This window comes from Delphinapterus leucas, chromosome 19 (assembly GCF_059928025.1).
Source record: "Delphinapterus leucas isolate spDelLeu-1000000601 "Yukka" chromosome 19, BTC_Dleu_Yukka2, whole genome shotgun sequence".
NCBI lineage: Eukaryota > Metazoa > Chordata > Mammalia > Artiodactyla > Monodontidae > Delphinapterus > Delphinapterus leucas.
In genome coordinates, this window is record NC_143147.1 from 7,705,714 (window position 1) to 7,718,662 (window position 12,949).

General features: G+C 43.2%; 1 protein-coding gene across 8 annotated transcripts in view; it reads left to right on the plus strand.

The window, feature by feature from the left end:
- Window positions 1-12,949, plus strand: part of PRPSAP2 (phosphoribosyl pyrophosphate synthetase associated protein 2) — a 39,108-nt gene that overhangs the window by 16,681 nt on the left and 9,478 nt on the right. For all 8 annotated transcript variants that reach the window (XR_016388828.1, XM_089900230.1, XM_089900229.1 and 5 more), the window contains one exon: window positions 6,332-6,387. Coding sequence is in view for 7 of the 8 variants with exons in the window: in XM_089900230.1 (XP_089756356.1) it covers window positions 6,332-6,387 (56 nt within the window). In the remaining variant the exon portion in view is untranslated. The remainder of the gene's footprint in view (window positions 1-6,331; window positions 6,388-12,949) is intronic.

Sequence of the window (12,949 nt, forward strand, 5' to 3'; positions counted from 1 at the left end):
TTCTTTTCCTTCATTTTATTTATTTATCTATTTTTTGCGGTACGCGGGCCCCTCACTGCTGTGGCCTCTCCCGTTGCGGAGCACAGGCTCCGGATGCACAGGCTCAGCGGCCATGGCTCACGGGCCCAGCCGCTCTGCGGCATGTGGGATCTTCCCGGACTGGGGCACGAACCCATGTCCCCTGCGTCGGTAGGCAGACTCTCAACCACTGCGCCACCAGGGAAGCCCTCCTTCATTTTATTAATGTGATATATTACAGTGATTGATTCTTCTCATTTTGAATCACTCGTGTTTCTGGGGCAAATCAAACATATGTAGTTTTAATATAGTTACATTTGTTATTCTTGGATATAATAGCACTTTTGTGACTCATTATTTAAGAAGCCTTTTTAAATGTTAACTTATAATGCACTTAGCTATTTTGCTTTTTTAGGAACTCTTTTCCTCACGTGAATTATTTGTCTCTTTAATAATTTTTCCAGAGAACGCTTTTAACAGTATTTAAAAGAGAGCAGTTTGTAGATTTCTGAGCAGTTTCTTTCTGTCAAGAGTACAGGCCTTCCCCATCCTCCAGAAACTAACGTAGGCCCTCAGTAGTGAAAATGGGTTGAAGTATTTTTGAAAGGGAACACTAGAAAATATTCTACTTGTTTTTTTAAAGTTATGCACAAGAAACATACAAACTCTAATACATTCAAAAAACAATATGAATGTAATTTACTTGAATATGATTCTCAGTTGAGAGAGAAAGGGTGCGAGAGCACAGCTCCTGTCCTCACAGGAGGAAAAGGGCCCAGGCAGAGGGAGGAGCATGAGGGCAAGGCTGGGCTTCACACAACATGGTCCCGGGAAGAGCCATCTCAGTGATGCCTCTAGTTTTGGAAGAAATAGAGCAGTCGGTGTACACTTTTTTTTTTTTTTAATTTATTTATGTTATCAATTTATTTTTTTGGCTGCGTTGGGTCTTCGTTGCCGTGCACAGGCTTTCTCTAGTTGCGGCGAGCGGTCTTCATTGTGGTGCGAGGGCTTCTCATTGAGGTGGCTTCCCTTGTTGCAGAGTACGGGCTCTAGGTGTGTGGGCTTCAGTAGTTGCAGCACGTGGGCTTCAGTAGTTGCAGCACACAGGCTCAGTAGTTGTGGCTCGCCGGCTCTCAAGCACGGGCTCAGTAGTTGCGGCGCACGGGCTTAGTTGCTCCGCAGCATGTGGGATCTACCCGGACCAGGGTTCGAACCCGTGTCCCCTGCATTGGCAGGCGTATTCTTAACCACTGTGCCACCAGGGAAGCCCTCGGTGTGCACTTTTATAGGCTAATGTTCATCTTTTGGTCTGGGGGATGTTTCAAGACACCAGGAGTGCTGTGTGCTGACATCTAGAGACGTACATGGCAAGAGCGACTCTTGAGAGGCCCCTGTGGGCCTGGTGAGTCAAGGCCACAGCACCCTTGGCGCTGATCCAGAGGTCAGGGCAAGGTTATTGCCCTTCATGTAGGCGTCTGCCTTGGTGCAAGGCTGCCTGCCACTTGAAGAATCCCGTCTTAGGTTTCATTGTTGAAAAGAAGTCGGACCTGAACCCTCTTAAACTGCTCATGGTTCAGCAGATATGGGAAGTGGGGTCCTTGTTTCTGATGGTGAGCTAACAGTGGTAACCTCAAGTGTTTTAGTTTTAAATTCTCTGTTCTTCATTCATAGAGGTAAATTAAAACAGCCTATAGAAAATGAAACACTATATGGGAGCTCACTGTTTACTTTTTTATAGTATATATACTTGCTTTATGCCTTTTGTTTTCATGCATTAGAGTTTCTCAGGCAGGTGGTAGATTCACCATATTTTACTGAATCTAAGTTGCCGTCAGTTAAGGTTTATGTTATTCATGTCATCAAGAAAGAAGGCAGCGCTGCCAGTCCTGCTGTGAGGCATTGCCTTCGTGTCACCTGGTGGCTCTATTCTGCAAGCTTTGACACTGATGTCATCCTATTTGACAGCTCACCCTCTGTTTTTTTTGGGTTGTCAAGGGAATTTGAGCACCTTCTGCCAAAAGTGGGCGTTCAGCTAATGGGTGCTCATTGCCTGGAAACTGTTCTCCAGCCTTGGCCGTGTTGCTGTGCATGCGTTAAGCATCCTTTTCAGATTTAGTCCTTCCACAGCTTCACCTCCTGGCAGGGAGTCTTCCTTTCGTAGGTCCCAGAAAGCATTTGATTGTTGCCTTGCAAGAAAATATGGAATTGTGGTCATTCCTCCAGTGATGACCCTTTGATTCATGAATATGAAATTTACATCGTGCTGCCCTCTTCCTGTGTCTTTCTGCGTGCATGGTAACTCGTCATTTTAATGCTGAATCATAGTGAGCTCTTTCTGGCGACATTTTATTTTATTTTATTTTATTTATTTATTTTTTCTGGCGACATTTTTTTGTTTGTTTGTTTTTTTGTTTTTGCTGTACGCGGGCCTCTCACTGCTGTGGCCTCTCCCGTTGCGGAGCACAGACTCTGGACGCGCAGGCTCAGCGGCCATGGCTCACAGGCCCAGCCGCTCCGCGGCATGTGGGGTCTTCCCAGACCGGGGCATGAACCCGTGTCCCCTGCATCGGCAGGCGGGCTCTCAACCACTGCGCCACCAGGGAAGCCCTCTGGCGACATTTTAAATGGCAGTTAAGCCTGGCCTGGAGAGAACCAACAGTGCCAGGACATAGGAACACCGTGGCCACCTTCATGCGCACGAAGGAGTGAAAGCACACAGTGCAGCTGCTGTTGGGCTGACAGCGGCTGTAAGGCAGCACTGAGTGTAAGGCATCCAAGTTGTAGACATAATAAAATATAACCCAAAAGAGGTTTGGGTATTGATTGAGTGTAGTGCTTGTGTTTAAAAAAATGACCAAGTGTTATAGTGATAGTACTAGTAATCATTGGTCTGCACCAGGGTTTTTCAAGGAAATTATGAAGAGGGGAGGCTACCAAGTGTACTTTTGTGGTGTATCGAGAGATTCCATCCCATCAATTTTTAAAATAGGAACTTATAAAGTGATCCTGTTTCTGATTCTTGAGTTGCTTTATTTCCCCCCTGTGTTCTTCTTAGTGTCTTTATACCAGTTCACTCTCACTGTCAGAGAAATGAGATCTGGCAAGAAATGGAAAACCAGGGACACAGGCAGGGGTGTAGCAAAGGAGTGTGGGTGTCAGGCAATTTGATTCTCTGTGGTCCCACAGTGGCCCTGGTGATGTTTTCCCTTAATGGTGCCGGGGAAATTACTACAGGGTTTGGAAGTCAGACTTGCATGACATGTGGTGTGTTTTCCCCTCCACTTGATAAGATTAATAAGAATAATCTTCGAAAATGTGAAAAATGAAAACTTATGTTTACAGTGGCAGTTAGGGAAATTCTGACAGAAGTGATGAATCAAGCAGCTTCCCTGGACCACCAGCCTGGGCCCAGGCCCTCTGCAGGGCTCACCCTGGTTACCAGCCTGCGTAGTGTCCTGAATCCTCTCAGACCTTTGCCTCTGATTTACCTCCCATTTCTGTACACCTAGTTACAGAAATTGATTTGTGGGGGCTTTTTGAAAAAAAAAATACAAAAAAACACATTGATATATTGTTTGTGTTGTTCTGTAACTTTGTTTCCTTTCCTGTGCTCGTGTCTGGAGGTCTTTCCATGTTCAGCTATATAGGATTACTTCTTTCTTCATGACTGCTACATAGTACATCACCATCATTCTATGATGGTGTAAATGTTCTGTCTGCTGCCAGAATGCAGCCACATGTACCTGTTGAGTCCTTGAAATGTGCCTGCTGTGACTGGAGAATGGAATCCTTCATTTTATTTAAGTTTAATTAATTTAAATTTAAATAGCTACCTGTTTAGATGTTTAAAGCACAAGTTGAAATGAGCCGCAGTTTTTTCAACCATTTCCCTCTTGCTTGGATATTAGGTTGTTTTAATTTTTCACTCTTTTAAGTGAAATATTTTATTTTCAAAATATATTTAAGTCATGTTGCATTGAAAATTCTTGTACCTGCCCTTTTGAGTACTTACGCAAGTGTTTTTCTGAGCTATATTAAGAAGTGGAATTGCTTAACTGAAAAGTATCTACATTTTTCATATTTTAATAGATATTACAAAAATTGCAATTGTCTGAAGGGGCTGTATTCATTTACACTTGGACAGAATTCCCCATGTAAAACAGTGTTTTATCTTTTTGCTGTGGTTTTGAAATTTCAGCACAGTGTGTCCAGGTGGATCTTTTTTCCATTCACCTCACTAGATGCTCAGTGGGTCCCTTTCATTCTCTATGAATTTTGTTTGCTATAGTTTGAGTATTTCATCCCTTCTATTTGTTCATTCCTTTCTTTGGGAACTGTTGGAAGTTGAAAATCTTGGATCTAGTCTGTATATTGTTTAACTTTTTTTTTTTTTTTTTCAAGTTTTGCATTCTTACATGCTGCCTGGTGGGAAAATTCCATGGCTTAATCTCACCCACGGTTTTTTTTTTCAGCTGTGTCCCTCCTGCCCTTGAGCCAGCTGAGTTTCTTATTTGCACCATAATAACTTCCACCGTCTAGATTTCTTTTTGGTTCATTTTCATAACAACTTGTTCTTTCTTTATGTGTATGATTTCCTGTTTTGACTCCTGAGGAGAAAATAGACCTGTTTTTATTAAAGAGTCCTTTCTTTTAAAGTTTCTTTTTCTTTGCTCTATTAACTGTTTCTTCATTTGTTATTTTTTCTCTTGGCTGGGTTTGGTGCTGTTTGGTGATGTTTGATGAGGCAAAGAAGTGCATAAAGCAGTTTAGAAAGACTTCCAGCAAAAATAAGGAAAACGCCTAAATGAAAATACTTTTTGCTACCTTACTCCCTGATAATGTTGGATAAGTTAGGCTTTTTGTGTGTATAGATGGATCAGATGTAGAGATTTCTTATCCATATGGATATATCTATAATAGAGCCTTGTTCAAACTAATCAGTTTTTTTGTTTACTAAATATTGATTATTTTAGTGCTTCCCATGTACTAGGTATTGTACAAGGTGCTAGATGTTATTAAGTGCTTATATTAAAATTCATTGATCTAGCGTAATTGTGAGAAATCAGTGGGGATATATTTGAATGAAATAATATAATTTAATGAAATGATTAGATTTTAAGAACATAATTTGAAAATATTGCCAAGATGAAATCAGAAACAACAAACTACTGCTCAGCTTAAAAGTAGTTCTGGGCTTCCCTGGTTGCGCAGTGTTTGGGAGTCCGCCTGCCGATGCAGTGGACACGGGTTCAAGCCCTGGGCCAGGAGGATCCCACATGCCGCGGAGCAGCTAAGCCCGCGCGCCACAACTACTGAAGCCTACGCGCCTAGAGCCCGTGCTCCGCCACAAGAGAAGCCACCGCAATGAGAAGCCCGTGCACCGCGATGAAGACCCAATACAGCCAAAAATTTAAAAAATAAATAAATTAAAAAAAAAAAAAAAAGTAGTTCTGTCAGGCTTCCCTGGTGGTGCAGTGGTTGAGAGTCCGCCTGCCGATGCAGGGGACATGGGTTCTTGCCCCGGTCCGGGAGGATGCCACATGCCGCGGAGCGGCTGGGCCCGTGAGCCATGGCTGCTGAGCCTGCGTGTCCGGAGCCTGTGCTCCGCAACGGGAGAGGCCACAGCAGTGAGAGGCCTGCGTACCACAAAAAAAAAAAAGTAGTTCTGTCTTCTAAACTCTCAGAAGTTGGTAACGGGTGTATCTTCAACTGTAATTATCCTAGTACAGATCACTTCAGATGTTTAAAGTAAAGAACTCCAAAGTAGACTGACATTTTGCTTATTTTCTTAAGGGCTCTTAATATCTTTATGAAGCAGTGTTAGGCGGGCTGATTCCTTTAACAAATTGGTTTCTTCATTATGCTGTGACAGAGACACATTAAGTAGTTATTTGTTTGGACCGCACTTATTTGGAATTCAACAGGTGCCTTGAATTCAGATTCGATGAATGTCGTCCTTGCCCTGTGAAATTACATGTAACTGGGATTCATGAGAGTACTTCCTGTTGACTTCATAAAAACACCTTTGCTGCCACATAGATATGAGCTAATTACTGATTAACCCTACTTTTTTCTTAAAATAAGTCTATGAGAGTCATGCCTTGATAATAATTTTTTTTATTCCTAGGTAGGCGTTTCTTCATCTTCTAAAGAGGAAATTTACTTTGAACTTTTTGTGTTTTTGGAAAACTTTGAAGTGACCAGATGACATTTTTGAGTCTGTTGGAATGTTCATTTTTATCAGTTACCGGGTACTGGTGTGAATAGCCTTGTGGAGACATGGCAGTAATCCCCAACCTCTCCTCTGTCACAGATCCCGGATTACAGAAATGCAGTGATCGTGGCCAAGTCTCCAGCCTCGGCTAAGAGGTAGGTGGGAGCTCCTCTGAGCCACACCTGGGGTCCCAGCCCCGTCGGATCCCAGGTGCTCTGGATTCGATCTTAGCGGTTCCCACTGTGTCTCTTATTTTTTATCCTGTGAACTGATAGTTTAATACTCCACGTGCTAAGTGATGATGATTTATTTTCCTCCCTTCTTTCCAGTCCCAGTCTGTGACTACCATCACATTTCTTACCAGAAGCTGTCCAGGGCTGGGGAATCCCAGCCCAGTGCTTAGGCAGATCTGCCATTTCAAATACCAGTGAATGTATTTTGAGGTTGTTTACTGCCTTTTATTCAGAGAACTCAGTAATTTATTAACAGAATTGTATCCAGCCAAGAGGCTGGATTGGTATGTGTTAAAAGGTGACATTTTACAAAATTTACAAACACTACAAGGTGTGCAAATGGGGCAGTGCTTAGAGTTACATGTAACCTGGAGTAACTGATGACTCAGGGATACAGAACCTAAAGTTGTGTCTGAACTGAAAGGGTTTCACACACAGACAGGCCTTGGAGATAGTGTGTTGGGTTCCACACCTCTGCCAAAGCCAATATCACAGTAAAGTGAGTCACATGGATCTTTGGCTTCCCACCACATATAAAAGTTATGTTTACACTATACTGTAGTCTGTTAAGTGTGCAATAGCATTAGGTATTAAAAAACATTGTACATACCTTAATTTAAAAATACTTTATTGCTAAAAAATGCTAACCATCACCTGAGCCTTCAGTGAGTTGTAATCTTTTTGCATCAAAGATCAGTGATCACAGATCACTATAAAAAATATAATAATAATGAAAAAGTTTGAAATACCTTGAGAATTACCGAAACGTGACACAGAGACGTGAAGTGAGCAGATGCTGTTGGAAAAAACGGCGCCGATAGACTTGCTGGACGGAGGGCTGCCCCAGACCTTCAACTTGTAACAAGTGCAGTGTCTGCGAAGTGCAGTAAATCGAGGTCTGCCTGTACTAATGTTCCCTGGAGAAGCCGCTCCACTGGGGAGGGAAAGAACAAAATCAAACGTAGGAATGAAGGCTTTTTCTTAAAAATGCTCTTTTAAAATAACTTCCCACAATCGAATACCTTTGCTCCCTGGATCATTGTTGGGCCCATGGAGTGAGAGAGCGGAGGTGCCTCCATCCTGTACCCACCGTTGTTAATGTGGAAGGATGAGGGCAGCTTGCACGTCGTAAGCTCTTGACTTCACAGGTGTTAGGATAAGTGGTTTTCCATTACAGAGTAAGAATAGCAGTTAGTATATTAAATAAAGTTGGCATTTGTGATGAAGCCATGGAGTTGCCATGTTCGTGGGACCAGCCTCCCAGTCAGCCAGGGCTGTGCCCACACAGGCTTCCTTCAAGAAGCTCTGTCATGGAGCCTCATAGTGTCCGTTTGATTAAGTCAGGTACACCGGGACTCATGCTGGAACATAAACATTTCAAACAGCCTTTCCAGAGATTTGTGCAAAGGCTGGATTAATGCTGATTTATTAATTTCCTTTTCTCTGATACACGTGCTTTTTAAAATTAAGTTGAAAATCACATAACATACATTTAACTTCTTTAAAGTGTGTAATTCACTGGCATGTAGTGCGTTCACAGTGTTGTACAGCCACCACTTCTCTCTGGTTTCAGAACTTGCTCTCATCCCAGAAGACCACCCTGAACTCACTGAGTGACCAGTCTCAGGTCCCTTCTCCCCCGTTCCCTTGCAGCTGCTGATCTGCTTACTGTCTGTAGATTTACCTATTCTAGATATTTCATATAAATGGAATCATACAATATGTGGCCTTTTGTGTCTGGTTTCTTTCACTGAGCATGATGTTTTCAGGTTCATCTACATTGTAGCATATATCAGTAATTCATTCCTTTTTATGGCTGAATACTATTCCATTGTAGGGATGTACTACACTTTGTTTATCCGTTCATCTGTTGATGGGCATTTGGGTTGTTCCCACCTTTTGGCTGTGAGGAATAGCAGTGCTGTGTACAAGTGTCTGTGTTGGCATGTTTTCATTTCTCGTGGATATATATCTAGGATTGAAATTGCTGGGTCATATAGTAATTGTATGTTTCCATTTTTGAGGGACAACTAAACTTAACATACCCCAAACTGAACTGCTCTTTGCCCCCAAAAGCCTGTGGGGTTTGGCTGGAGTAGCGCAGTTTTTGTCTTAAAGTTTCCTGGCTTGTGAGGCTGCCCCTTCCTTGGTCTGGCTTTTGTTTGGGCACAGCTGTGAGCCTGGGGTAATGAAGCAGAAAGACAGATGGGAGGACCCGCCACTGCGTGTTCCCTCTCACAGGTGAGGAGACACATCAGGGAGGTGAGGAAACAGATCCAAGGTGATTCTGCTGTGTTGTTTACAGGAAGATAGCAGCACAACTAATGACTTCTTTTTTTTTTAATTTATTTTTTATTTTTATTTTTGGCTGCGTTGGGTCTTTGTTGCTGTGCGCGGACTTTCTCTGGTTGCGGCGAGCGGGGGCTACTCTTTGTTACGGTGCGCGGGCTTCTCATTGCAGTGGCTTCTCTTGTGGCGGAGCGCGGTCTCTAGGCGCGAGGGCTCAGTAGTTGTGGCTCGCGGGCTCTAGAGCGCAGGCTCAGTAGCTGTGGTGTACAGGCTTAGTTGCTCTGCGGAATGTGGGATCTTCCCAGACCAGGGCTTGAACCCGTGTCCCCTGCATTGGCAGGCAGATTCTTAACCACTGTGCCACCAGGGAAGTGCCAGCTAATGACTTCTTAGAGTGTCTTCGCCACCAGTGATTCTGGGATTTGGGCGTGGGCCGAATAGGCTTGAGGTTGGCTTGCCCATTCAGTCCGTCTCACTCGGTACGTGTGTGCTGTGCCAGCCGTTTTCTAAGGGGGGAGCAGTACAGCCCGCTTCTCCCCTCGGGCTCGCAGCTCACCCCGTGTGCTGTTTGGCCAGTAGGTTGTTAGGTAGGTTGGGATGAAGGATCGAGCCTCTTTTTCCCGCCTTCTGTAATGGAGTCCACAGTAGGTTACACTGCATTCAATAAATGTTTTAGGACGGAGATGGTTGCTCCAAAGGGGATGAGGGTATAAAATAATGTAGTTACGGCTTTTGCACTCCGCATCGAAGGTGTGCTGAGCGCTCTTGGTCGGTAGCACCTGCCGTGGCATCTCCCACAGCGCTGTGCTGTGATTTCCTCTCATTTTGACGTCCTGATTTGCATACTCATCCAGAGTTAGGGCTTGAGATGGCATTTCCAGCTCAGCAACACGCCGGTTTTGATCTGATTGTTTCCGGCTTCCTCCTCCAAGTCTTTTATTTGGCGCCTCACCTTAGAAAACTGTTCCAGTTCGTTTAAGAGACACCCTAAGGCAGCAGGAAGGTAGTTAAACTAGGAGTCAAGAGACGCCGGCTTCCAGCTGGTGCCTACCCAGTCTTTGTGAGAGAGCTGAGAACCACGGTCCAGGCTCTCTGCAGGCCTCCATTTCCTCGTCGGCAGAGTGGGGGGGTGACGCCTGCACTGCTTATCTTACAGAGCGGCGTGCGCCGAAGAAGGTGGGAGAAACTTCACAGATTGAGCAGCACGGTGCGCCCTGCAGTTCTGCAGCTGTCGGTGGAGTTGAGGGCAGAGCTGTGGTTGAGCAGCCCTTTGGCAGTGAGCTGTTGTCTTGAGTAAAAGAGGTCATCTGAGAACATAACGTTGCTTTAACAAACAGAACTTGCTTTAGTGAGCAAGTTGTTTGGAATTGTTTTCCTAGAATAATTGAGTGAATAGAAAAAAAAAAGTCTGAGATCCTGTGTTTTGTTCTGACCCATGATGTACATTTGCCCTCATCATAGTACAACCAGAAGCGAGACTGAGTTGCTTTGGAATTCCTCTGTGACCGTCAGTGTCTAAAGCAGTATGACCTACCGGAACAATCCTGATTCCTTTTTTGGAATCAGGTGGGAACCCAAGTTACGTTACTGTTCTGTGAAGTATCAGAAACTAACGTCATTGTGCAGGTAATGCTTTTATTTATCTTGAAAGTATTGTGGTTTATAGTTAGTAGTGTTATAGTAGGTTAGTAGTGTTGAAACAGCATTATTCTAGGAATTGGCAAACCTCTACGAGTTCCTGATGGGAAAAGACTTCCTTAGAGGATAACTGAGAGCTCAGGACTTCTGACAGTAATCTTGTTTGTGAAGCCAATCTTGGATTTGAAGGAGCACTTAATCTCTGTGGTGCTGTGAGGTTAGCGTGGGGCAGAAGCCAGTGAAGGCTCTGCCGTGGTCTTTGTCTGAACATATCTTTTTCTGAGGACTTCTTTAAAAACTGTTTTGAATTTTTTTAAAGGGTGAATTTAAAGTTATGCAAATACTACATCTTAACTCTTAGGATCTTTAGCAATTTTTATTAAAAATATTCCCCCCCTGAGGCTCTCCCTCTTTTCCTTAAGTAAAAATATTCACACACACACACAAAGATACACTTTTCTGGATCAGGTTATGCAGTACAGCTCTGCTCCTGTGAAGTCTGTTGTCTTTTCCTTGGAAATATAAGTTAGATTCATTGTAGGAAGGGCCAGACCAGTAGACGTTTCTTTATGTGCATTTGAGATTTTCTCAAAACCACAGAAGACTTAACTGCGTGTGCTGCGTAATGACATCTCCTACTGAGGAGGAAAGTGTAACTTCGTAAGAAAGTAATTTGCAATGGATGTAGCATCCGTTTAAATTTCTTGAACCGATTGCAAGCACTGTGACAAAACTCTCCTTGGTCGTGGAGTGCAGACGGGAAACCTGGCACAGGGGAGATTCTGTTCCGCCAGGGAGCACGGTCATGCCTTTAAGTGCCTCCCTGTGGCATTGCAATGCCTTGGCTGTGTCTAGTGCAGGTAGTCCTGATGATGGGGTTCTGTTAAATCCCTAATTTATGACCACAGCCCTTGTTTTTGTTTCTTTTTAGCTGTTCTTGTGGGCTGTAAGGAACTTGTTTTGAATTTTTGATGTTTGAAAACCAAGGTTGGGAGAACTTGTTGGATCTTCAAGCACTTGAACATTTTTTTGTGCACTAGGTGCTGAAGATGGAAAAATGAGTAAGACCTCAATGGTGAATTCTACCAAACATTTAAGGGGGAAATAATGCTAACTGTACATAAACTCTTCCAGAAAGTTGAAGAACTAGTACTTCCCAGCTCACTTTATGAGGCATTCATTACCCTGATAGCAAAGCCAGACACAGACATTACAAGAAAAGGAAAACAGATCAATATTCCTCATGAACCTAGGTATAAAAATTCTAGGGCTTCCCTGGTGGCGCAGTGGTTGAGAGTCCGCCTGCCGATGCAGGGGACACGGGTTCGTGCCCCAATCCGGGAAGATCCCACATGCCGCGGAATGGCTGGGCCCGTGAGCCATGGCTGCTGAGCCTGCGCGTCCGGAGCCTGGGCTCCGCAACGGGAGAGGCCACAACAGTGAGAGGCCCGCGTACAGCAAAAAAAAAACAAAACCCAAATAGCATCAAACTAAGTGAAACACTTAGGGATAAACCTAAGGTGTTCAAGACTTGCACACTGAAAAATATAAAACATTGCCTAGAGAAATTAAAGACCTAAATGAATGGAGAAATATACTGTGTCTGTGGCTTGAAAGACTCAATATTGTTAAGATAGCGTATCTTCTCCCTACGTTGGTCTGTAGAATTGACACCATCCCGATCAAAATGTCAGCAGGCCTTTTTTTTTTATAGAATTTGACAAGCTGATTGCAAAACTCATATGGACATGCAACGAAACTAGAATAATGCCCCCCCCGGAAAAAAAAAAAAAACTTTGAAAAAGGAGAACAAAGTTTGGAAATCTAACACTACCTGAATTCAAGACCTGTTATAAAGCTAAAGCAATCGTGATTGTGTGGTATTGGAATAAAGATAAAAAATAGGTCAGTGGAACAGAATAGAGTCCAAAAATAGACCCACAGGTATCTGGAAGACTGATTTTCAGCAGATGTGCAAAGGCAACTTAATGGGGAAAGGCTAGTCTTTTTAACAAATGAAAAGTGTTGGAATAATCAGATGTTTGTGTGCAAAATAATGAATTTTGAGCCATATCTCACATCATTTTAAAAAATCAACTTCAAATGAGTCATATACCTAAATGTAAAGCCTGAAAGTATAAAACTTCTAGAGGAAAACAGAGGGAAAAAAGTCTTTGTGACCTTGGTTTAGGTAAAGATTTCTTAAATATGACACTAAAAGCCCAACTGATAGGAAAAAATTGTTAAATTGGATGTCATGAAAATTGAAACTGCTCTTCAGAAGACGTCATTAAGAGAATAACAGGGGAAAGCTCAGACTGGGGGAGAACATTTGTGAAGCATATGTCTGATGAAGGACTTAAATTCAGAATATATAAAGAATTCTCCAGACTTACTAAGAGAACTAACAACCCAACTAAAAAATTGGCAAAAGAGAAACAGACCCTTTACCAAAGCATATATATAGGTGGCAGATAAGCGCCATTTGTCATGAGGGTTCAATGCAAACTGAAACCACAGCGACCCACTGCATACCGCTGGGATGGGTACATTGAAA